This window comes from Mobula hypostoma, chromosome 1 (assembly GCF_963921235.1).
Source record: "Mobula hypostoma chromosome 1, sMobHyp1.1, whole genome shotgun sequence".
NCBI classification, from domain to species: Eukaryota; Metazoa; Chordata; class Chondrichthyes; order Myliobatiformes; family Myliobatidae; genus Mobula; species Mobula hypostoma.
Window position 1 is genome coordinate 193739380 of NC_086097.1, and position 25107 is coordinate 193764486.

The 25107-nt window shown below is 39.2% G+C and overlaps 1 protein-coding gene across 4 annotated transcripts in view; it reads left to right on the top strand.

The window, feature by feature from the left end:
• myom1b (myomesin 1b) overlaps positions 1–25107 on the top strand; it is a 187441-nt gene that overhangs the window by 84760 nt on the left and 77574 nt on the right. For all 4 annotated transcript variants that reach the window (XM_063062392.1, XM_063062401.1, XM_063062408.1 and 1 more), the window contains 8 exons: positions 6671–6867; positions 7807–7933; positions 8641–8825; positions 11823–11937; positions 15571–15727; positions 16920–17026; positions 19507–19551; positions 19643–19779. In XM_063062392.1, coding sequence (XP_062918462.1) covers positions 6671–6867; positions 7807–7933; positions 8641–8825; positions 11823–11937; positions 15571–15727; positions 16920–17026; positions 19507–19551; positions 19643–19779 — 1070 coding nt within the window. The remainder of the gene's footprint in view (positions 1–6670; positions 6868–7806; positions 7934–8640; positions 8826–11822; positions 11938–15570; positions 15728–16919; positions 17027–19506; positions 19552–19642; positions 19780–25107) is intronic.

Genomic DNA, 25107 nt, shown 5'->3' on the forward strand with positions numbered 1-25107 from the left:
CTGATTGGCTACCAGTAACTAGTGTTGTTCCGCAGGGGACAGTCTTGAGACTGCTTCTTTTTACATTATATGCCAATGATTTGAATAATGGAATTGGTGGCTTTGTGACCAAGTTTGCAGACAATGCAAAGATGGGTGGAGGAGCTGTTAGTTTTGAGGAAGCAGGGAGGCCTCAGAAGAACTTACAGGTAGGAGAATGGGCAAAGAAGAGGCAGATGGACTACAATGTTGGGAAGTGTATGGTCATGCACTTTGGTGGAAGGAATAAAAGTGTAGACTATTTTCTAAATGGGGAGAAAATCCAACTATCAAAGCTGCAAGTAGATTTGAGAATCCTCGTGCTGGATTCCCTAAAGGTTAACTTGCAGGTTGAGTCGGTGGTGAGGAAGGCAAATGCAATGTTAGCATTTATTTTGAGGGACTAGAATATAAAAACAAGGACGTAATGAGTGTTTGACGGTTTTGGGCCTGTACTTGCTGGAATCTGGAAGAATGAAGTGGGGGGGAGGTGGTGATCCCATTGAAACCCATTGAATGTTGAAAAGGTAGATGGAGCGAATGTGGAGGGGATGTTTCCTATAGTGGGAGAGTCTAGGTCCAGAGGATACAACCCCAGAACAGAGGGATGTCCAGTTAGTGTAGAGCTGAGGAAGAATTTCTTTAGCCAGAAGGTGGTGAATCTATAAAATTCATTGCCACAGGCAGCCGTGGAGGCCAGGTTTTAGGTGTATTTAAGGTGAAGGCTGATAAATTCTTGATAAGTCATATGAAAAGTTACGGAGTGAAAGGTTACAGGAATGGTGGAGCAGACTCAATAGCCTGAATGGTCTAATTCTGCTCCTATGTCTTATGGTCTTAAGGTCTAAATGAATATTTGCAACATTCTAATTTCTTGCCTGCTGATCTTTGAAGCTACTTACACTATTGCTAATAATTACTCCATTTAGCCAGATTGCATTACTTCCAATTGATGGTTTCTGCAGTTTGTTCAGTTTTCTTTTATTTAGCAATACAGCGCCGAGTAGGCCCTTCTTCCCCTTCGAGCCGTGCCATCCCAGCAACCCCGCCAAATCTGATTGACCCTAACCTAATCATGGGACAAATTACAATGACTGATTAATCTACCTAAGTTCAAGTTTAATTGTTATTCAACCATAAATGAATGCCCATGAATACAGCCAAACAAAACAGCGTTACTCCAGGGCCCAGGTGTAAGACTCAGTACCAACAGTCTCACACGGCACAAGGCACGCATAGCACATATAAGAAAGCAGTAAAATACAGTCACATAAGAAAATATATAGTCCAAGTCTCTGAGTCCATGTATGTTGCAGTAGTCTGCAGCTGAACACAATACGTCTTGTTGCCTGTCAAGCAAACACTGGAGGGCAGCACTGATTCCAGCCTGCATGCCACACCATACTGCCTCCATCCTAGCAGTGGAGTGCATCGAGTCTGACCTCTCTCTCCTGGGCAGTTGCAAATAGTTAACACTGTGGCTTGAGGCCCTGCAGCTCCTTCACCACATGCCAATAAATCAGTGTATTTGAATTGCAGCATTCTGCATAAGCAGGATATTGCAATCACAAGAAAACTGACTAAGACGATCGCTTATTTTTAGACTTCACACCTCCTTCACACACCCACTCCGCTGCCTCTCTGATACAGGCAGCAGCGCGATTTCCACCAAGTCCAACTCCTTCAGTTTCTCCACTGATGAGCAACTCACAGATGGGGTATACCTGCAGTATTTTAGGTTGTTAATGTCCAGCAGGGTCTTGAGATAGTAAAAAAAAATACATTCTAAAAAGACGGTAACACCATTGGTTGGCCCCGTAGAAGACGGTACACAGAGCGTGCTTCTATCCTACTACAAGTCCAGTAGGTTTGGACTGTGGGAGGAACCCGGAGCAGCTGGAGAAACCCATGCATTCCACGAGGAGAACCCCTTAAAGAATGATGTTGAAATTGAACTCAGAATTCCAGAATGCCCCGAGCTGTAATAGTGTCACGCTAATCACTAAGCTACCATGGTGCTGTTTTAGTTGGACAAGTGAGCAGTCTCTGATTATGGATGGAAATCCTAGAACCTGTGAGATTTCCATGGTATGTTTTAACAGTGCCAACTAAACTACAGTAGTTCAGCATCTCATCTCAGGTGTAAATTCTAGTTTTGTTTCATAATCCTTTGATAACCTATTTTTTCTGTCGCCGTCCCTGTGATTGCTCACTCACGTTTGCCCCAGTCCGGTAATATTTCAAACTCAACATTTTCATTATGTGTCTGAAACCAGACTGTCCCCAGCATATCCTTGGGCTGTGCTGGCTAATGAGACAAACAATGAATTTCACTGTATGTTTCAATGTACTTGTGATGAATAAATGAACCAGAATCTGAAAATGCTCATTCTGTAACTTCCTCCAGCCCTGCAACTTCCCAAGAACTCTGTGTTCCTCTAATATTGTCTCCTGGGTATGTGTGACATCTTTCACTCCAGCAATAATGGGATCAGTCCAAGCTCTGAAATGTCATCTCTCACCTTTCTGCTACTGTTCCTCTCATTCCTCTTTTTGAGATAATCTTAAGGCGCTCTCCTTCCACCGATTCTTTTGTCACTATTCTAATATCCCCTTCATTGTGTCAGTCTCTAATTCTGTGAATTACTTTTGAGTGGTTTACTCTATTAAAGGCATTATTATTATTATTATTACAAAATTACATCACATTTTAGTTAATTTGTTCAAGAATCCGGTGATAATGATCACATGGGGATTCAAGCTGAATGAAGATACTGAAGGTTGAGGAGACAAGTAAACAGAACATTAGATTTATGTCCTGGGAATTTGGGAATTATTCAAAATAATTGTACACATTAACTCTATTCATTCAAATATGTCAGATTTAGAATCACAGAGATGCAGCATGTACACAGGAGCTCCTGGAGGAAACCCCTGTGATCACATTGAGAAAGTGTAAAGTCCATACAGACAGCACCTAAGGTCAGGATTAAACCCTCTTTGACTCCACTGCTGGAAGGCAGTGTCTCTAACAGGTGCACCACAGTTCTGCCTTGGTAACCTATTGTCCTAATTACATTTGAAACAAATGGATCACCTTTGAAACAAAACTGTTATAGAATGTCATCAACGTGTTGTAACTGAATGAATGATGATGATAAAGGTAGTCTGCACTGTTGGAAATGGGCTCCATTCCACCATTAAGATGTTATGGTGTAGAAGTTAATTTCACTGCTGTAACTTACAAATGTGTTTCTTACCTCAGTGCCATTCTTTGTGGAAGAAATCGTGTACAGAAGTATTGAAAACGATTTATAGATTTTCCTTGACTTGTGTGAAACACTTTTGCCACTCATAAACACAAAATGAATGTTTGTCACTATTAAATTCTAACCCACTATCACCAGAGTGATGGGCTGGATAAATTTTGTCACTTTTTTTCAATACATATGTTTTTTTGAATTTAAAGCATGTGCATTTTTCCTCTTTTTAAATCCTTTTGTCTTACTATTTCCTAAATTCCATGTTAGGCTCTTAAACTCTGTAACTGTCTGGTAGAACTGAGAAACTGCATCTCAGAACTCTTCACATGCAGTTTCCTCATCCTCTGTGGAAAAATGTGCTACTTCCTGGTCTCAGTTTTGAGCTACAGTACTCACCATATGAAGATCTGATCTATTATTAACTCCCAAATTAAATTAATTTATGCCTTCTTTTATAGACTGTACAGAGCAATGATGTTAGACCCTCCAGAGCATTCATTAGCTAGTAAAGCTCATTGTGATTTCTGGGTTCAGCTCTCAACAAAAGTATTTTCTTATAAACCAATGACAGCAATGGTGGTGGATAACATAAAGGAAAGCATAAAACTAAAAGGTCATGCATATAAAGTTGTGAAGAATAGTGGTACACTGGAAGATTATTTAAAAAGTCACAAAGAACCACTAAGCAAACAATAAAGAAAGGGAGGATAGATTATGAAGGTGAACCAGCACAAAATATAAAACCAGATAGTACAATTTTCTATAACTATATAAAGCAGAAGAGAGTGGCTAAAGTGTGTATAGGTCCCTTGGAAAACAAAAAGTGGTAATTAATACTAGTTAATACATAAATTGCCAAGGGTTTGAACAAGTACTATGTCTCAGTCTTTACGGTGGAGGACACATTGAATATGCAGAGAGATGTTATGGATGTGATGGGAGGTGAAGACCTCAGCACATTTGCTATCACTAAAGAGGTAATGCTGAGCAATCTATTGAGCCTAAAGGTTGACAAGATCCTTGGTCCTGATGGACTGATTCCCTGGGTACTGAAAGAAATGGCAGAAGTTATAGTAGAAGCACTTGTGATAACTTATCAGAATTCTCTGGACTCTGGGCAGGTCCTGGAGGATTGGAGCAAATGTTAGGTCTGTTGGTTTTAAAATTTTGTAAAATGCTTGAAGCAATGACTATTGAAGAAATAGTAAAATAATTGGATAGGAATGGTTCCATCGGTCAGAGACAGCATGAATTGAAGAAGGGTGGGTCCTGTCTGACAGACTTATGGGAGTTTTTTGATGATATAACAAGCACAGTGGATAGACGGAAACAGTTGGATGTTGTATACTTGGATTTGCAGAAGGTATTCAATAAATTGCTGCACAAAAGACGTAACTATAACATAAGGATGAATGGAGTTAGGGGTAACATATTAGTATGGGTAGAGGATTAGCTTACCAATAGAAGGAAGATGGGCTAAATGGGTATTTCTCTGGAGGGCAATCAGTGGTGAGCGGAGTGTTGCAGAAGCTGGTACTGGGCCTACAAATGTTCAAATATACATTAATGATTTGGAAGCGGGTACCAAGTGAAGCATAATTAAGTTTACTGATGACACCAAATTGAATGGAAAAGCATGTTGCACAGAGGATGTGAGAGTCTGCAGATAAATGTAGATAGGGTAAGTGAGTGGGCAAAGGATGGCAGATGAGTACAATGCTGGTAAATGTGAAGTAATCCACTTTGGAAGGAAAATTAGAAGATTAAATTATTATTTAAATAAAGAAAGGTTGCAGCATGCCAGTGCTTGTGTGAATTGCAAAATGTTGGTTTGCAGGTGCAATCAAGTTGTCAAGAAGGCAAATGGTATATTGGCCTTCACTGGGTTAGGAGGTTATCCTACAACTATACAGAGTGCTGGTGAGGTTGCACCTGGAGTACTGCATGCAGTTTTAGTCTCTTTACTGGAGAAAAGATGTACTGGATTTTGAGGCAGTGCAGAGGACATCCACCAGGTTAATCCCTGGGGATAGGAGGTATGAGGACAGATTACGTTGTCTGGGACTATATGTGCTGGAATTCAAAGAATGAAAGGAAATCTTATAGAAACATATAAAATTATGAAAGGGGTAGGTAAGATAGTAGCAGGAAATTTGTTTCCACTGGTAGATGAGTATAGAATAGAGGATGTAACCTCAAGATTTGGAGGAGTAGAGCAGGGACTTAGGAAAGGGAAGAAGAGGAATTGCTTTTCTCAGAGAGTAGGGAACTCCAGGATAGTAGAAAAGGTTATCTCAGAAATATATTTAAGACACAGTTAGATAGCTTTTTTTCTTCTCGGGAAATTATGGTGAAAAGGCAGACAAATGGAACAGAATTAACAGATAGATCAGTCATGATCTTATTGAATAGTGGAGCAGGCTCGATGGGCCTGGTGAACTACCCCTGCTCTTATTTCTTATGTACTTCTGATACGTTATCTCCTTCAAATTCACGCACAAAGTTAATTGAAATTTGATTCCCTATATTATCTAATAAAAATCTTCTAGGTTTGAAGTTGGTATAATATGTAAGAGAAATAATACTAGTTGAGTGAAGATAACAAGTGAGATAAAATTGGTAAATAACAGACCAATTACTTAAAATATAATTAAACATTTTCCCCTGTCAACTTAATAGTGTAACTGACCTCATTATAGATTGTCTACATCAGGAATATGGTGTCAAGTGTGCAAACAATGTGGCCTGCCCATTGGAGGATGTTTGCCTACTCTGCCAGTTGATTTGGAAGATTTTCAGGAGGCAGCATTGGTGCTATCTGCTCAAATTTTCTTTTCCACCATCAATTTTGGGTAGCCCATATCTTGGAAGTGTAAAAGAGGACAGGATCACAGATGCCTTGTAGACCATGAGGTATGAGCCAGGTTTGAGGTCCAGTAATTGCAGAGAATATCTCAGGCATTTTCTTTCATCCTTTACAACATGGCACTGGGAATATTTAATGAAATTGCACTACTTTTTATTCGTAATAGATCTGCTAATTAATTTGAATACTCTTAACAAAGGGGTAACATATCCAGGAACAACTATCTGTTTCTTTCTCTATAATAAATGTATGAGGGTTGTTGCTGAATTTAAATTTCATTGGCATTTTTTTTTGTGATCCCACTATAATATAAAGTCTCACGCCAGTTGCAGTTTTAAGTAATTTATATGAGAAGGTCATTATGCTGATCAGATCCAAGATCACTTGAGGGATTACTTATAAAATATCTAGAATGCCCTCTTTATTGCATTACACAAAGAGATCCATACAGCCAGATTTGTATTAAAAGAGCTGAACTGTCATGGAATCAAATGCTAATTTGATAAACTCTGCCTTCAACCAGCTGCTCCAGCTCCACCTTATGGAATAACAGTGCTTGAAAGTGTCCGTGATTCAATGGTGCTTGGATGGAAGCAACCCAAATTCCACGGTGGTTCTGACGTCACTGGCTACTTTGTGGATTATCGTGAAATTATTAATGATAAACCTGGAAAATGGAAAGAAGCCCATATCAAAGCTATCAGCGATCGAGCATACAGAGTAGGTGAAACAATGACTTACTTCCCAGACATGTTTTTTAAGTTGTAAAAGAGAGCTCTTTTGAAATTGGTTCTCGTGGCAATCTGAAAGTATCAAAGGAATTAACCTATGTATCACTGGCATTAAAATAATTTTAACTTTAAAATCTAAGGACCACCAATTTGACCCTCCTTTCATCTAAAGTTATTGCATCTGCTTCACTTTTGCAGACATGTAACCTTTGTCTCAGACTGGCATGTAAACATTTCATTAGAAATATACCAGCACTGGATTATGGTCCATATCAACAGACCATGTGCATCTGCAAGGTCAAATGGAGTAATGTTGAATATTGTTTGAAATATGGTTTCATGGAATTGGATACATTTCAGTTTTACTTTAACCCTGTGTAAATCATTGGATGATGCTGGTAATTCTCAGCACATCAGAGAATATTTAAGGAAAGAGAAACAAGGTTAACACTTTTAAAAAGAAAATCAATATCAGAGCTGATTGCATTATAAACAGCCACAGATGGCAGGAAAGGATTGTAAAATGATATAAAGTGGAAGACTTACAATTAAAAGACCAACGGGATGACAGTACTAGCCATAATAAAGCAGTAATTACCAGTGTCAAATAAGATGAAAGAAGAGTAACTCCTTACAGCGGAATAGCTCAGAGGTTGTGAGGGTTCACATGAGTGAGGTGCTTAAGGTAAGGAGAAGAAAATATAGGGGACATTGATGGAAAATCTGGAAAATATAGAATGGGTTATAGTTAACTGGGACTTGAAATTCTATCTGATTTCCCTCTCAATTGATGCACCCTGACATGCCGAGAATCCCAATGTTCTTTGCTTTTAATTTCGATAACTGGCGTCAAATGCATTTATGTTAATTAGTGGACCTATTATATTGTCTTCTTCTAATTCTTGATTTTGTAACTTGCTTTCTTTAGATCAATGACCTAAAGGAGAACATGACATATCAATTTCAAGTTCGTGCGGGCAACGTGGCTGGAATTGGTTTACCTTCTGAACCGAGTGATAAGTTTAAGTGTGAAGAATGGACCATTGCTGTTCCAGGCGGGTTTATCAGTCTTTTGAAACAATATACTTAGAGTGTTGAAGCAGAATACTAAAGTGAGAATGAGAAATGCTTTTAAATGGGAATGGTGCTAGGAACTGAGGCATAAGAGCAAATTGTCAGTAGACGAGAAGATTTTTTTTTTGTAATTTCATGGAATTTACTTGCAGGCAATTGCTTCTAATAACAAAAACAGACAAAACATACCTTTTTAGAAATGCTTCCAGTCAGGCCTCCCAAGGCACGGAGAAATTGATCTAACTGTGTCATGCATGCTCTCCCTATTTACAATATGTTTACAGAAAGGCAAACAAACTTCCTCAGGTGGATGATCTAGGTTGTAGAACGTAATTTTCTGCATTTGAAAAGTTCCTACAGAAAATTAAATATGTAGATACATGAGTGTTAACAATTTGATTCGTACACTGTGGTAGCAATGAGTTACAAGGTATTGTTTTGCATTCCAACTGTAGGCAACGTTTCCTCTGGTTGCATTTTCTAGAAGAAGATGTTTACATCTACATTAGAAACACATAGCTGAATCCTGTAAGGATATCCTGATATATAGGGATTTTCTATTCACATATACTATAATTTTTCAAATTACTTTTGGAGAGGATCCTAGCTAGGACTGACTGTAAGTGATCTATAGTTACTGTCTTTGGACATATTTTGTGTGAATAATGTATTTTCCATATCAATGCAGGGCCACCCCATGATCTTATGTACACTGAGGTCAGAAAGAACTCAGTGGTCCTCACCTGGAGAGCTCCAGTATATTCAGGACGTAGTGAGGTGAGAGGGTACTATGCTGATGTCCGGGAGGCAGATGCAGATGAAGAAAAATGGACAAGTGTCAATGAGAAGGCAATATTGAAGAGATTCGTAAAGGTAAAGGGCAATAATTCCTACTCCCAAAAATATGCTATATGAACACAATTTTTCAGCTCAGCTTTGTTAGATCAAATGAACAAAATAGAATCACAGAGTCATGGAAAGGTACAGCACAGAAACAGGCTCTTCAACCAATCTAATCCATGCTGAAACCTCTTAAACTGCCTACTCCCATCGACCTGCACTGGGACCATAGCCCTCCATATCCCTACCATTCATGTACATATCCAAACTTCGCTTAAGTGTTGAAATTGTGCTCACATTGACCACTTGTGCCAGTAGCTCGTTCCACACTCACATGAATAACCTTCTGAATGAAGAAGTTTCCCCTCATGTCTCCTTAAGCTTTTCACCTTTCACCCTTAATCCATGACCTCTGGTTGTAGTCCTGCCCAACCTCAGTGGAAAAAACCTCCTTGCATTTACCCTATCTATGCCCCTTGTAATTTTGTATACCCCTATCAAATCTTCCCTCAGTCTTCCATGTTCTAAAGAATAGAGTCCAAACCTATTCAATTTTTCCTTGTAACTCAGGTCCTCCAGACCTAGCAACATCCTTGTTAATTTTCTCTGTACTCTTTTAACCTTATTTACATCTCTCCTGTAGCTAGGTGACCAAATCTGCAGACAATACTCCAAACTAGACCTCACCCATGTCTTACACAATTTCAACATAATATCCTATCTCAATACTTTGATTTATGAAAGCTAGTGTGCCAAAAGCTTTCTTTATGACTATCTACTTGCAACACCACTTTCAATGAATTCTGGATCTGTATTCCCAGATCCCTTTGTTCTACCACACTCCTCAGTGTCCTACCACTCACTGTGTAAGACCTACCCTGGTTTGTCCTATTGAAGTGCAACACTTTGCACCTCTCTGCATTAAATTCCATCTATCATTTTCAGCTCAATTCTAGCTAGCCAGATCCCTCTGTAAGCCATGATGGACTTCCTTGCTATACACAAAATCCCCAATCTTGGTGCCATCCACAAATCTGCTGATCCAGTAACCACATTATCATCCAGATTGTTGACATAGATGACAAACAACAACAGACCCAGCACCGATCCCTGCAGCACTCCTCTGACAGGTCTCCTGTCTGATAGGCCACCATCTCTGGCTTCTCCCACAAAGCTAATGTCTGATCAAATTTACTACATCATCTTGAATGCTGAATGACTGAATCTTCTTGACCAACCTCCCATGTGGAACCTTGTCAAATGCCTTGCTAAAGTCCATGTAGACAACATCCACTGCCTTGCCTTCATCCACTTTCCTGGTAACTTCTAGGAAAACCTTATAAGATTAGTTAGGCATAACCTACACGCACAAAGCCATACTGACTATCCTTAATCAGTCCATGTCTATCCAAATACTTATATATTCAGTCCCTTAGAATACCCTTCAATAACTTTTCCACAGCTGATGTCAGACTCATTGATCTATAATTTTCTGGATTACATTTAGAGCCATTCTTAGGGCCTCAATATCTCTTGAAAACTAACATTTCCTATACCTGTTATCTTTACCTTTTATTCTGACAGGTACATACAAGCTTTGTACTCTCCCACGTATCAAGTACACCTTTACCAGAAAACAGCCTGTCCCAATCCACACTTGCCAGATTATTTCTGAATCCATCAAATTGGCCTGCCTCCGATTTAGGATCTCAACCCACGGACCAGGCCTATCCTTTTTCATATCTACTTTGAAACTCATGCCATTGTGATCACTAGATGCAAAGTGTTCCTGTACGCAAACTCCTGTCAGCTGGCCTCTCCCATTCACCCATAGCAGATCAAGTACCGCACACTTTCTTGTTGGGACTACTACATACTTATGAAGGAAACTATCCTGAACACATTTGAGAAACTTGATCCCATCTAGTCCTTTTATAGTATGGGAGACTCAGTCAATATGTTGAAGGTTAAAATCACAACCTTATGTTTCTTGCAACAGTCTGTGATCTCTCTACAAATTTGTTCCTCTAGATCCTGCGGAATATTGGGTGGGCTGTAATATAGCCCCAATAACATGGTCATACCTTTCTTATTTCTCAGTTCACCTTACTAAACAAGTTCTTCAGTCTGTCCTGACTGAGCACTGCTGTGACATTTTCCCTGCCTAGTACACCACCCCTCCTACTTTAATCCCTCCTGCTCTGTCGTGTCTAAAACAACGGAACCCCGGAATATTGAGCTGCCAGTCCTGTCCGTCTTGCAAACAAGTTTAATTAATGGGCACAATATCATACTTCCAGGTGTTGATCCATACCCTGAGCTCATTCGTCTTTGGTACAATACATCTTGCATTGAAATATACTGTATGCAGCTCAGCACGCTTGTCGCACCATGCTCAACATTTTGATTCCTGACTTTGTCTGAGGTCTGACAAATATTTGTCTCCTCAGCCTCACCACTAATTGTTCTGGCACTCTGGTTCCCATCCCCCTGCAAGAAAATAATGGTGATGTTCCCAGTTTTCCAAAAGATTGATGTATATATTACTAAAAAGTTGACATCTAATTCTGTTCTAAAGTTAATATTACAGTTACTCTTGTATACTTAATTCTTATCAGATTGTTTACAGCTCTTGATTTGGAAAGTTACTGAGTAGTCTCTCAATTAATAGAAATTGCAGTTTATTGCAGGCCTGAACTATGATGGTCAAGATGTTGGTAATAGTACCCATAAGCGAAAGAACCATTGGGATCTTTGTAATGAGAAATAAAGGGTTTAGCACTTGTTTGAAACCCACACTGCATGATTGCTTGGCCTTTATGTTCAAGTGTATGATGCTTTACAAATACAAATAGTTGATGGGCAGAGGGGGTGGTAAAAGAAAGGGAAAAATAAAACAGTATTTTGTGGCATGGAGGGTGCTGCCAAGTGCAAAAGAATTTTATCAAGTTCATAATGAAGAATGAATAAAAAGAGATTTTACTTTTAAATTAGCTCAGTGTTTCACCAATACTTCAATATTGCCATTAGGTACAAGGACTGAAAGAAGGTGTGAGCTATGTTTTCCGTGTACGGGCTGTGAACATGGCAGGTGTTGGAAAGCCATCTGATTTAACAGAGCCAGTCACTGCAGAAACAAGCCCAGGTTTGTCTTTATAGTTTCCAAAGAACCTTGAGAATTAAAATAAATCTTATTCACAGTGAGTGGAATGAATTTAAGTGAAATAAGTGGCTTTGATCATAATTGCCACTCTCTATTGTATAATAAGGCAGCTTAATTTTTCACACCAGAGCTTCTTTCATTTAGGTGCTATTTGATCTTCCCGAAACTGTAAAAGATGTTAAGACCACAAGAGGGTACAACCACCGGCTTCCATAATTGAATAATCTGCATTAGGCAATTTACATACATTACTCTCTGCTTTATTCCAACTGATCTACATTATTAAACCTGAAAAAAATATGTGAGGTGTACTGAAGAAATGTAACACCTCGTCTGTACTGAGATATCTAATTCCACAATGGCAGAATTTAACCCAACTGCTCCCCAGGAAAGAAGTTTGGTCAATATTCTCTTGATAGCCTGCAGGCTGGAATGATTATTTTGTGCAAGATGATTTCATTTCTAATTTGTCATTGGATTAAATAATTTAGTGACACCACTTAGCCTCTAATTTAGAGAATGTACACTTGAGAAAAGTATCAGATGTGCTTCCAAGTTGGAATCACAGGCCATTGCAAGAAAAGGCCTTGGCCTAAGGGCACTGAGACCTTTTACAACATGGTTTGTAACCCTCTAATTCAGAGGTTCCAAACCTTTTTTATGCCATGGACCCATATCATTAACCGAAGGGCTCCTGCTGTAATTGGTGTCATGTCAGTGATCGCAAACCAAAAGACAAATCTTGGACCTTCTGATTTGTATAACTGATATTAATTTCACTGACACTGCCAATGAGTAACAATCTGCTGAAGGAATGCAACAGGCCAAGCAACATCTGTGTGGGAAAAGGAATTGTCAATATTTAAGGTTGAAACTCAAAAATGGCAATTCTTCCCCCACCCCCACCACAGAAGCTGCTCGACCTGCTGAGTTTCCCCGGCAGATTGCTGGAATATCGACAGTCTCTGATTTCGACCCTACCAATGAGAAAGTTTAATCACATTTTGTTTTTATTGCAGTTTTCAATGTTTTTTAAATCTATCCTTTGTTTACCTGGCCTGTAAATCTATCAAATTTGGACTGCTAGTGTGAGGATTGAGTTTGAGTCGCATTCCTCAGCCGTGACATCATAAAATAAAAACCTAAATATGAATTAAAATCCTTTGATGTTTTAATCAAAGAAACTAATAAATCATAATTCCTTCAGAAAAAGTGGCACATTTTGGAGAGAAATGAAGAAATTCTGAAGTTCCTTTTTGAATGAAAGTGCTGTTCTCTGACTAATAGAGGTAATTGTCTGCTGGATAATTAGAGTCCTAGAGTAATACAGCACAGAAAAAGGCCCTTCAGCTCAACTGGACCATGTCAGTTATAACATTCTCCCTGCTAGTCCCAGTTGCCTGCAGACATCCCACCCTGCAAAAACTCATCTCAGGGAGGTAGCACCATCAATTTGCGGGAGACTCCCGGGAGAGGTGGGATGTCTGAAATAGAGTAGCTCCTGAGCAGCTAGCCAGCTAGTTTAAATAACTTCTGGATGAATGACACCTGTTAAAGTCACCACAACATGTCTTTTACAGTTATTTGGGCAATAGAAAAATCACTGTTGCAAACAGTGCAGCGAGCAACACTGTCATTATTTTTTACCCCTGGTACGCAGGGGTACACTTTAGTGTAGTCTAGGGTGATGTACGTGTTTTTTTTTGGAACACTCTGCCACTCTGACTTTTTTTGGAACTCTCGCTCTTGCTCTCTCTCTATCGCGCGCGCTGTCTCACTTATGGTCGCTCTCACTCGCGCTTGCTTTCTCGCTCTCTCTCGCGCTTGCTTTCTCGCTCTCTCTCGCGCATGCTTTCTCGCTCTCGCGCTTGCTTTCTCGCTCTCTCTCGCGCTTGCTTTCTCGCTCTCTCTCGCTCTTGCTTTCTCGCTCTCATGGTTGCTCTCACTTCCACTCGCTCTCTTGCGCTTGCTTTCTTGCTCTTGCGCTCACTCTCTCGCGCACATTCTCTCACGCTTGCTCTCAAAAAAGTCAATTTCCAGGACATTGTGTATAATTTGCGGGCATCAGGGAGCCACTATTAATTTGCGGGAGACTCTCGGAAGTTCCGGGAGAGGTGGGTTGTCTGTGCCTGCATTCGGCCCATAACCAACCAAGCTACCCCACCCCCCCCCCGTACCTATCCAAATAATGTATTTTCCACGCTCTCTTTCCTGACAATTGTACACAATACCGCAAGTGCAGTCTCTCCAATAACTTTTATAACTGCAACATGATGTCCCTACTTCTAAACTTTATGCCCTGACCGATGAAGGCCAGCATGCTAAATGCCTTCTTTACCACGCTGTCTACTTGTGAGGCCGATGCTAGTGAACTGTGCACTGAAGCTGCCAGGTTCCTCTGTTCCATCAGTGGCCTGCCATTAATCTTACGCTGGTTTGGCCGTCCAAAATGCATGATCTCATACTTATCTAATTGAGAACTCACAAATCTTGATTTACACACATGGGAAGAAGGACCACCCTTACAAGTCACATGTACTCTGATAGTCTACAAAATAAACTGTTTTCATGGGTAAAGAGATAATACCAGATGCTGTCTAACGAAGCAATGTTTTGTGGATGGCTTCTTCCCACAAGTATGATGTTAGATAATCAGCAAAGGGGATACTTGCAGTGTTCCTACAAAAGTTCCACTTTACAAATCTATCCAAAATGCTTAGGATCTGTTCAAATCCTGTGCAGAATACAGCAAAAGCTATTTTGAATTTACAAGAACATATAAAGAAAATCTTGCTTAATCCAGTGGCCAATCACTGGAACTTATTGTCTTCAAAGTATCAGTAAAGTACTGAAATAAAGACTGGATAGAGGGAGGCATCAGATGAGTGAGTCTTGTGTGCACAGAGACACAGTTAAAAATTATTATTAATAGTAATGTAGTCATTATCGGAAGTAACAATTATTAGGGATAAATGCCAGTCTTGCCAACAATAAATTCCACACCACCAGGTTCAAGAACAACTACTCCCCTTCAACTATTCAGTTCTTGAATATACCTGTACAGCCCTAATCATTGCCACAGTATACCAAAACTATGACCACTTTGCACTACGATGGACCTAGTTTTATTTTGTTATAATTGAGTTCTTTCTTGCAAAAAAAACTTGTATCGTTTATCTTTCTCTTGTAAATACTGCTTATTTGATTTTATGTGAATGTGATGTTGCTGCAAGTAAATTTATATTTGCACCTGTGCACACATGTACTTGTGCATTTGACAATAAACTAAACTTTAAGACATTAAGATGAACTTCTATGTTCAATGGCTAACCACTCACTGTACATAGCAACATGTTCTATTTCCCTTACACCCAAACAGTTCCAGTATGGAACACAAATATACAGCTCTGTGTTATTAGAAGAAATATCCTCCTGGAGAGATCTGGGGTCACTAGAATTGAAATCATCCTAGATGCCCAGATGCTGAAGAGGTGGTGACCTACTGAACTTTTAACAATACTTGAACAAAAAATTCTAGCCTGAACGCACAATCATTATCATCACCAAACATTTGGAAATTAAAATTCAGCAGCCAATTCTTTCTGTCTTTTTTAGGTACCAAAGAAATTACTGTAGATGTGGATGACAATGGAGTCATTTCCCTGATCTTTGAGTGCACTGATATGGCTGCAGGTTCAAAATTCATTTGGTCTAAGAATTATGAAGAACTTATTGACTCATCAAGAGTTACTCTAGAGAGCAAAGGTGGAAAGTAAGGACACTTTTTCTGTCAATACAAGGATTTTTGCTCTCTCATTAATTTTTTTCCATAACCAAAGAGGCAAAGTTATAATTACTTTGCTAGAAATAACCTTATAAACATATGAAATATATGTATTTTATATGGGCTCTACTGTACATCAATAACAAAATTAATAAGTTGAAAACATTATTGAGATATTTACTAATTCATCAGTACTTTGAACTGAGGAAAACTCAGCTTGATTGATATAATGATTATCTGACGCCTGATACAGAAGGAGAATTGTTAATTTGATACTAACAATTGAATGTTTCAACACCTTTGAAATATTACATTGTACTACATAAGAATTTAATTATAAGGTAATATGGAGCACATGGCAGGGCAGTAATTTGCTAGAATAAGCTATTTTGGTGTAATGCATCTGATATAACTAAATTTTAGAAGTGGCTAAGGAATTCTAAGGTGATTTCTTTTCATATTAACTTGTTGATTTCTATTATATAAGGACAAAAATATTGTTGGTTTCAGGGCATCAGAAAATGTATTGCCCACACCCTTCAGCTTGTACCGTGTGTATATCCTGCCTAATAAAACAGGAGGAGGAGAGCTAATGGTCTGAGGGTGCTGTGGCACAACACAAAACAACAACATATACTTCGTCATCTCCTTTGCCTTTGCTTTATCCTGGATTTCAGGATTCACCGTTGAAGAATAAGCTCTGCAGGAAATTTTATCCTAAATTGTTGTCACAAGATCAGACCAAACACTTCTGACACAGTTCTCTGTAAATTGTTTTCAGGAAATTTGGGATAATAATGTTTAAGGAAAACATGGAAAGATAGTGCAAAGTACTGACCTCCAGACATACACTCTGTGACTTGATAAGAATATTTCCCATCATTTCTGATGTAATAACTGATCTCAGTTGTGTAGCAACAAGAGATACTAGACAGAGATGTTTCCTTTCAGGAATTAAGAAACCATCAGAGTAAAAGTCAATCTGATATCCTTTTTAAATAGGTAAATAAGTTGCTAAGTAAAATCTTTAAGGGTAGATAACCTTTTTAGCATTATTTATCACGTTGGCAGAACAGGAGAGAGAAAATAAATGAATGCAACAAATCTGAGATAATGTACAGAATATCCTGCTCAACAATATGCTAAGATTAATATCCTTTTCTACATTTTCTTCAAATAGAACAAGACTAATTTTCAATGACCCAGGAAAAGAAGATTTGGGTGTTTATTCTTGTGTGGTCACTGAAACAGATGGAGTTTCTTCCAGTTATACCATAAATGAAGAAGGTATTTTATGTTTTTTCAAAAATTATTTTTGTAGTGAAAGCTCCAAAAGATTTAAAATAGTGATTTAAATTAAATCTGAATTTCTCCACTTGGTTGATGGTGAGTGCTATTCATGGTAATGAGTGTAAAATGCGTATATTATTGCTGAGGTAGATTGGTTTTTGAACTTGAGGAGAATTGAGATTTATGGGAATCTGAAGCCTGTGCTCAGATGAGCCATGGTATTGAATGGCAGAGTGGGTTTGAGGAGCTTACTCCACCAAGAGTTTATCATGAAACACACATCTTCACCGTTTGCCTTATTTACAGAATGTGTTTCTTCCCAGATCTGTATTGTAAAGTAAAATGCATAATTTTACATTGTTGATCAGTGTCATTGTTAACATAGGTAACAATGACCTTCTTTGAGTCTGTCGGTTGCAGAGTCTCCTCTGCTGTCACAGTGGTTCCATGAGACTAGCTATCTGTCATTGCTGAGATGGCCCCTATTGTACGTAGACCTCCCAGCAAAAGGACATGTTGGGGGTGTGCTGGAACAAACAGCCTGGCATAGGGTAAAGAGGCGATGATTTCAGGTTAACAGTAGATCTGCTGTAATATGGTAAAGGTAGAAGATGTTGCAACCTTGATCTGGCCTGTTTTGGTTATACAGGTTGAGTAGCCCTTATCTGAAATTCCACAATCCAAAAGCTCCAAAATCCAGATTTTTTTTGAGCACTGTCAAGATGTCACAAAAGAAAACTGCCACAAGATACTTCCTAGGCAAGGCAAACCTCTCTGTGCAGTTCTGAGAAGTGATGAACAAAAGTTAATGAAAAATAGAAAAACACTGCATAAGACAAAATATAAAAATCTCAATTGTGTATTGAAAAAGTGGATTCGGCAGCATCAGAGTGAACATGTACCTCTTAACAGTAGGCCGATCATGAAACAAGCAAGGATCTATCAGGACAAACTGAAAATAGAGGGTAATTGTTTTAGAAAGATAGATAGGTATATTTTATTGATCCTGAGGGAAATTGGGTTTCGTTACAGCCGCACCAACCAAAAATAGAGCGTAAATATAGCAATACGAAAACCGCAAACAAACAAAAAAATGCAAACTATGCCAAATGGAAAATAAGTCCAGGACCAGTCTATTGGCTCAGGGTGTCTGACCCTCCACGGGAGGAGCTGCAAGTTTGATGGCCACAGGCAGGAATGACCTCCAGTGCCGCCCAGTGTTGTATCTCGGTGTAGTGTGGCCGAAGTCCAACAGTAAAAAGTTCAATATCCGGTCTACAAACACGTTCCTCGATCGTAATATGACCCAGATTGCACCATCTGTTGTTAACCAGAACAGTAAGCACCCAATTCCTTTATGCTTACCGCTCTCAGTGCACTTCCGGTCAGCCGGAACGGTCTGGAAGCCGTCCATGGAGAAGTTTTGATCAGATATGTCCTCGTGCAGCCCTGTTCCAGTGAAACACATAACACTGCACTCCCGAAATGTTCTCTGACTCCTGGTTAGCGCCGTGAACTCGTCCATTTTATTACCCACCGATCTCCTCTTCTCCATAAGTCTCTGTTGTCTCGACCCGGTCCTCTTTCCTCGACTTTGTGATCCCCCTCTGCATCCTCTGTGTGTTTTCCTCCAGATTTCAGCAGGGGTGTCCGCCGCTCTGCTCGCTAAATCAGCCGGCATTAGCGCAAACGGCTGGTCCCTGGAATACACAATGCAACCTTGCTTCTGTCCCACGTGTCGGGATGTAACTATTTCCAGTGCTAAAAACCCAAATAAAACTCTCTCTACCAGCATGTTAGAGAGGGTGCAGCTTGTTACCATGTTACCGTGAAAAAAAATATACAAAAAATAACATAAGTTATGAAGTAAGAAGAAGAAAGTAAGGATACTGATCGGAACGGCTGTACCACGCTGCATGCACGACCGGCGCATGCGCACAATGAATTATATACAAAATTATTAAACTGTAATATAGAACAACCACCCTCTCATCGTAGTTGCTGTGGAATGGGCAACTGTTTGAAATCACTGGCAGGTATTACTGTCCTCAGCCCATAACAGATGTGGTTAGGGGTGGTCATTCAACTCCAACTCTGTGTAGAACCCAGCTATATCACATCAGGCTGTGCTCTGACTGTGGACTGTATACTCTGTGAGCTTCACACCAGCTGTACCTAAGCAGCATATGTAATGTAAATGGATTTTGTGTTTAGACTTGAGTCCCATCTTCAAGGTGTCTGATGCAAATAAATGCAAATATTCTGAAATCCAAAAAAAAAATCCAAATCCAAAATACATCTGGCCTCAGGCATAAGGTATACTCAACTCGTATAAGCTTCGCTGAATCTATTGAAACAAGTTAAGATTTAGATTTAGATTTTTCATGTTACCAAACTGAAAAAAAGCTTACAGGAAAATTCATAGAGCTGCATTATAAGTAGTAAAGTTGTTTAAATCTTTGCTTTTATCTTTGCAGAGCTCTTACGTCTTCTTGAAATTAGTCATGAACATAAATTCCCAGGTTGGTATTCTGAACATTATCAGCTGCAGTCACGATTGTTCCTAATGTAATTTGTTAGAATGACACATGATCACATTACTTGTGTTGGCAGTTGTACCTCTGAAGTCAGAGCTAGCAGTTGAGCTCCTGGATAAAGGACAAGTACGCTTCTGGTTGGAGGCTGAACGGCTCTCTCCAAATGGACAATGTAAATTTGTATTTAATGACAAGGAAGTTAAAAATGATGAGGTAAGTTACTTTACTAATTAATGAAACTCAGAAATGATTTCCTTCATATTTGTAAAATGAATTAAATTATTAAATCATTCCCTTTCACTGGTGATGATGGCTAAACATAGTGACATGGTAAATGGATTTTAAAGGAATCATTAGTAATTCTATCAGGAAAAAAAATCAAAACACAATTGAGAGACACATAAATCAGAGAAGTTCCCACAGTGATTCTAAATGGTGTCTAGAGGCATCTCTTAATGTAACCATTTTTCATTTTAATATCACATTAGAAGTCTTAACTTCAGGAATATTTTTAGTCCCTGCCAGTCCTTCTCTTGGTTATATTACAATGTCATTCACTAGAGGAGAAATCAAGTAAACACCATTGGATTATTTATCTATGGTTAGCTTGGTAGAAGACATTAAAAATAGAAAATGGTTTGATCTTACATCATCTATCACTTAAAGGTGCAGCCCATTACCCCAAATGGTGTTTAGATCCATCTCTCACAACTGGTAACCAAACATTTCAGCTCCCCTATTACCCGGGGGTCCCATCTCCATCATCAACCAAACTTATTTTATTCAGTCTCAGTGTTGAACACTTGATGGAAAGAGATGTTGATTTTTTTTTGATATGTTCTCCTTTATCTGACCATGAGTATGGTTTTTTCCAGTAACAAAATGACCTAATCAGTTATATTACTGATGATGATCAAGCAATTGAGGAGGTCAGGTTTTAATGGTAGGCAAAGGTTTAAATATAATTATCTTTAAAGGTATGGTAGAGCAGCAGTTAGTGCTGCTGCGTGACCACTCCGGGTGCCTGGTTCAAACCTCATCCTGATGTCTGTGCTGAGTGATTGCACAGGTTTCTTCAAGATGCTCCAGTTTCCTCCCTTGTCCAAAAGATGTGCAAGTTAATTGACTGCCATAAGTTACCACTCAGTATAGTTTGATGGCAAAAAAAAACAAAAGGGAGGAGATTGTGTGTGTGTGTGTGTGTGTGTGTGTGTGTGTGAAAATTCTAGGAATACGGAGAAATAGGGTGATGGGAAATGTGACTAATGGGATTTCAGCTTGGAGACAATGAGCAGAATGGCTGTCAACTGTGTTGTATCAGTATAAAATAAGATTAGTCAGACTAAATCAAGCTAAGCTAGATAAATAGCCAAGTACATGTTGGCCAGATTTCCTTTGAATGACAGCCATAAGCTATGGAGTGACAGACACTTCTGGTATTCACACCATAATACTCTCTGTCCAAAAATACATCTATTTATTTTGAGAAAATTACATTGCAGTGTAGATACTTATAGTATTTTTTTTTGAAGAAAGCAAGGCATTAACTGATTTTAAAGTGAATTGACGCTGTTCTGTTTTGAAGAAAATCCATGTTTTCAATTGTGATTTATTATATAAGAGATTCAGACTCGAATTTTGAAGAATCCTTGAACATTTTGACCAGAGCTAAAGTTTCACAGCCTCAGTGGTCTGCTTTGAAGCCAGGCCAATTTTCTGAGGTCATTTAATTTTGAACATGTAAGGTGGAGAATGCCTTGGAAAATGCTTGGCATTTGCTCTAGTGTATTTTTGTATGAATCCTTGAAGCTGCCTATTTTAAACATAAGCAATTGATTATTTTGTGATTAACTTACAAGCTTTTCTTCCTCAGTAGCAATTGGCATGTGTTTGCTGTTGCCAAAGTGCAAGAAATGGAAAAGAAATGTTAGATAGAACATAGAACAGTACAGAAAACAATTCAAATTTGTCCAACATTTTCTTACAGCTAACATATTCCAATCCAGGCAACATCCTGGTGAACCTCATCTCATCCTCTAAAATGCTTCCATGTCCTTCTGATGGAGCAGGATTTCACACAGTACTCGAACTGTGGCCTAACCAGAGTTTTATACAGCTTCAAAGTGACTTCCCACTTTTATATTCATTGCTACATTCAATGGAGACAAAAACATGCCTTCTTTACCACACTATCTCGCTGTGTTTCCATTTTAGGGAGCTATGGACATGCATCCAAAGGTCCCTCTGTACATCAGTGCTCCTAAGGGTCCTGCTATTGCCTGTGTAGTTTCCTCTTGCATTTGACCTCCCACTTGTACCACCTCACACTTGTCTGGATTAAAAACCTTTCTTTCCAACTGATTATATCTTGCTGTATCTTTTGATATAATGTAGTTCAGTCAATTGATTAACATTGAGGTACTCATTTTATGAGTCATGTCAATGGCAAAGACCTGCTTCTCACCTACAGCGCAAATATCTGGAAGTGGTGGAGGGAGGATGGCAAGGATCTAGGATTCTGCATTGTGGAGAGTTTATTTCTTCATTTATGGCGAGGAATGCTAGTTAGAAGACTCAGAAGATTAAGCTGATCTAAAATAAACACTGCCACAAGATGGTGACGTATAGAGTAATGCCAATAGTCTCCATGCAGTAATTTTTCAGCGTCAGCGAATGCACTGATGGTGGCACCAAATGTGGTGTAGATTAGAAAACCTAAAGGCAAACCATCAAGCTGTAGATAGTTACAGAGCAGTACTGAATGAAATCATTCAAATCATTGCCTAAGATTCACCTGTCAGCTCTTGCAGTTCCTGTCTCCAGTGACCTCACAAATCTAACCTTAGCAACCAACTTGTTCTCACCTACACGCTGTCCTTTGCAACATTATGTGACAATAATTGGGAAGACCTTTCATTGAAGAAGTAAGTTTGTGCAAGCCTGTCATGTTTTAAGCATTAAACTGGGTGCAAACTCAGGACCACAAACTGCAGGGTGAAATGCAGCAATGCGCTCTACTGTACTGATCTTCTCAGTAAGTTCACCATGGAAATATAGGCATCCTCAAACTATTCAGTTCCTAGGCTAGGAAGTCTGCCCACTGAATCTCTGTCAGGTTAAATATTTCATGAGCAGTGGTCAGACAGAATGGGTAGAAACAGCTACCCACTCAAGCATAAGAAATTGGTTTTATTAACTTAAATTTAAATTTAATTGCTTAAAGTGTGCAGGTTTTATTGATGTTTTGCCTGTCAGTAGAAGTATCTGTCCATGGCGTCAGATTGTGTGTGTATGCTGATTTAACTACCTTTCCCCACCCATCCACTGCATCTGTTCTCAGATTGTTTATCCACGATTCAAGTTCAAAGAAATATCTTTCTCCAGCTACATAGTAGTTATGATTGGCAGGTATGATGTTGGCATTGCTTATTCGTGGCTGAAAGAATATCATAGTTGGGAGATTAACATCCAAGGATACACATTGTATTGAAAGGATAAGCAGGTGGTAGGCAGAGGGGCTGGGGTGGCTCTGTTAATAAAAAAAAAACTTAAATCAAATCCTTAGAAAGAACTGACATAGGAGCAGAAGAAGCAGAATCATTGTGGGTAGCGTTAAGAAATTCCAAGGGTAAAAAGGCTCTGATGGGAGTTATATAAAGGCTTCCGGACAGTAGCCATGATGTAGACTACAAGTTACAATGGAAGATAGAAAAGGCATGTAAGAAGGGTAATATTGTGATAATCATGGGGATTTCAATATGTAGGTAGATTGGGAAAATCTTATTGGTGCTGAATCCCAAGAGAGATAATTTGTAGAATTTGTAGAATGCCTACAAGATGGCTTTTTAGAGCAGCTTGTGGTTGAACCAACTGGAGAATAGTAATGACCCAGATTTTATTAGGGATCTAAGGTAAAAGAACCTTAGAAACCAGTGATCATAATATGATAGAATTCACTCTGCAGTTTGAGAGGAAGCTAACATTCAATATATCTTTATTACAGTGGAGTAAAGGGAATTACAGAGGCATAAGCTGGTCAAAGTTGATGGGAAGGGGACACTAGCAGGGATGATGGTAGAACAACAATAACTGGAGTTTCTGGGAGAAATTCAAAAGGCACAGGAAAGACTTAGGCCAAAGATGAAGAGGTATTCTAAAGGGAGGCAACTGTTGCTGACAAGGGAAGTCAAAGACAGCATAGGAGAGGGCATACAATACAGCAAAAAAGACACAGTGGGAAGGAAGAGGATTGGGAAGCTTTCAAAAACCAACAGAACTAAAAAAGCCACAAAGAGAGAAAAGGTTAAATATGAAGGTAAGCTAGCCAATAATATAAAAGAAGATACAAAAAGCTTTTCCAGATGTATAAATAGTAAAATAGAGACGAGAAGATTTTGGACTACTGGAAAATGATGCTGGAGAAGTAGTAATGGGGGAATAAAGAAATGGTGGATGAACTTAAGTATTTTGCATCAATCTTCACTGTGGAAGGTACTAGCTGAATATCAGAAATGTAAGCGTGTCAGCGGGCAGAAGTGAGTAGTTGCTATTACTAAGGAGAAGGTGCTTGGGAAGCTGAAATATCTGAAGGTAGTTAAGTCACCTGGACCAGATGGACTACACACCAGAGTTCTGACAGAAGTGGCTGAAGAGTTTGTGGAGGCATTAGTAATGATTTTTCAGAATTACTAGGACTGGAAAATTGCTACTGTCACTCTACTCTTCAAGAAGCAAGGGAGGCAGAAGGAAGGAAATTATAGATTAGTTAGCCTGACTTCAATGGTTGGAAAGTTGTTGGAATCTATTATTAAGGATGAGGTTTCACAGTTCTTGGATGCATACAACAAAATAGGCCAAAGTCAGCATAGTTTCCTTAGGGTAAATTCTTGCCTGACACATCTGTTGGAATTCTTTGAGGAAATAACAGTCAGGATAGACAAAGGTGAGTCAGCGGATGTTGTTTATTTGGATCTTCAGAAGGCCTTTAACATGCTGCTGCACATGAGGCTGCTTAACAAGAACCCATGTAAACAGTGGGAATAAAGGGGGTCTTTTCTGGTTGGCTACCAGTGACTAGTTGTGTGCCACAGGGGTCGGTGTTGTAACGGTTTCTTTTCACATTCTATGTCAATGATTTGGATGAAGGGATTGATGGTTTTGTGGCCAAATTTGTAGATGATGTGAAAATAGGTGGAGGGGCAGGTAGTGTTGAGGAAGGAGGGAGTCTGCAGAAGGACTTCGGTAGATTGGGAGAATGTCAAAGCAATGACAGAATATAGTGTCATTGGAATATAGCGTAGATTAGTGCATGGTCATGCACTTTGGTAAAAGGAATAAAGGCATGGACTATTTTCTCAATGCGGAGAAAATTTAAAAGTCCAAGGTGCATAGGGACTTGGGAGTCCTTATGCAGGATTCACTAAAAGTTAACTTGGGGTTGAGTCCATTGTAGGGAAGGCAAATGCAAAGTTAGCAATCATTTTGAGAGGACTAGATTATAAGAGTAAGGATGTAATGCTGGGCCTTCAAAGGCATTGATCA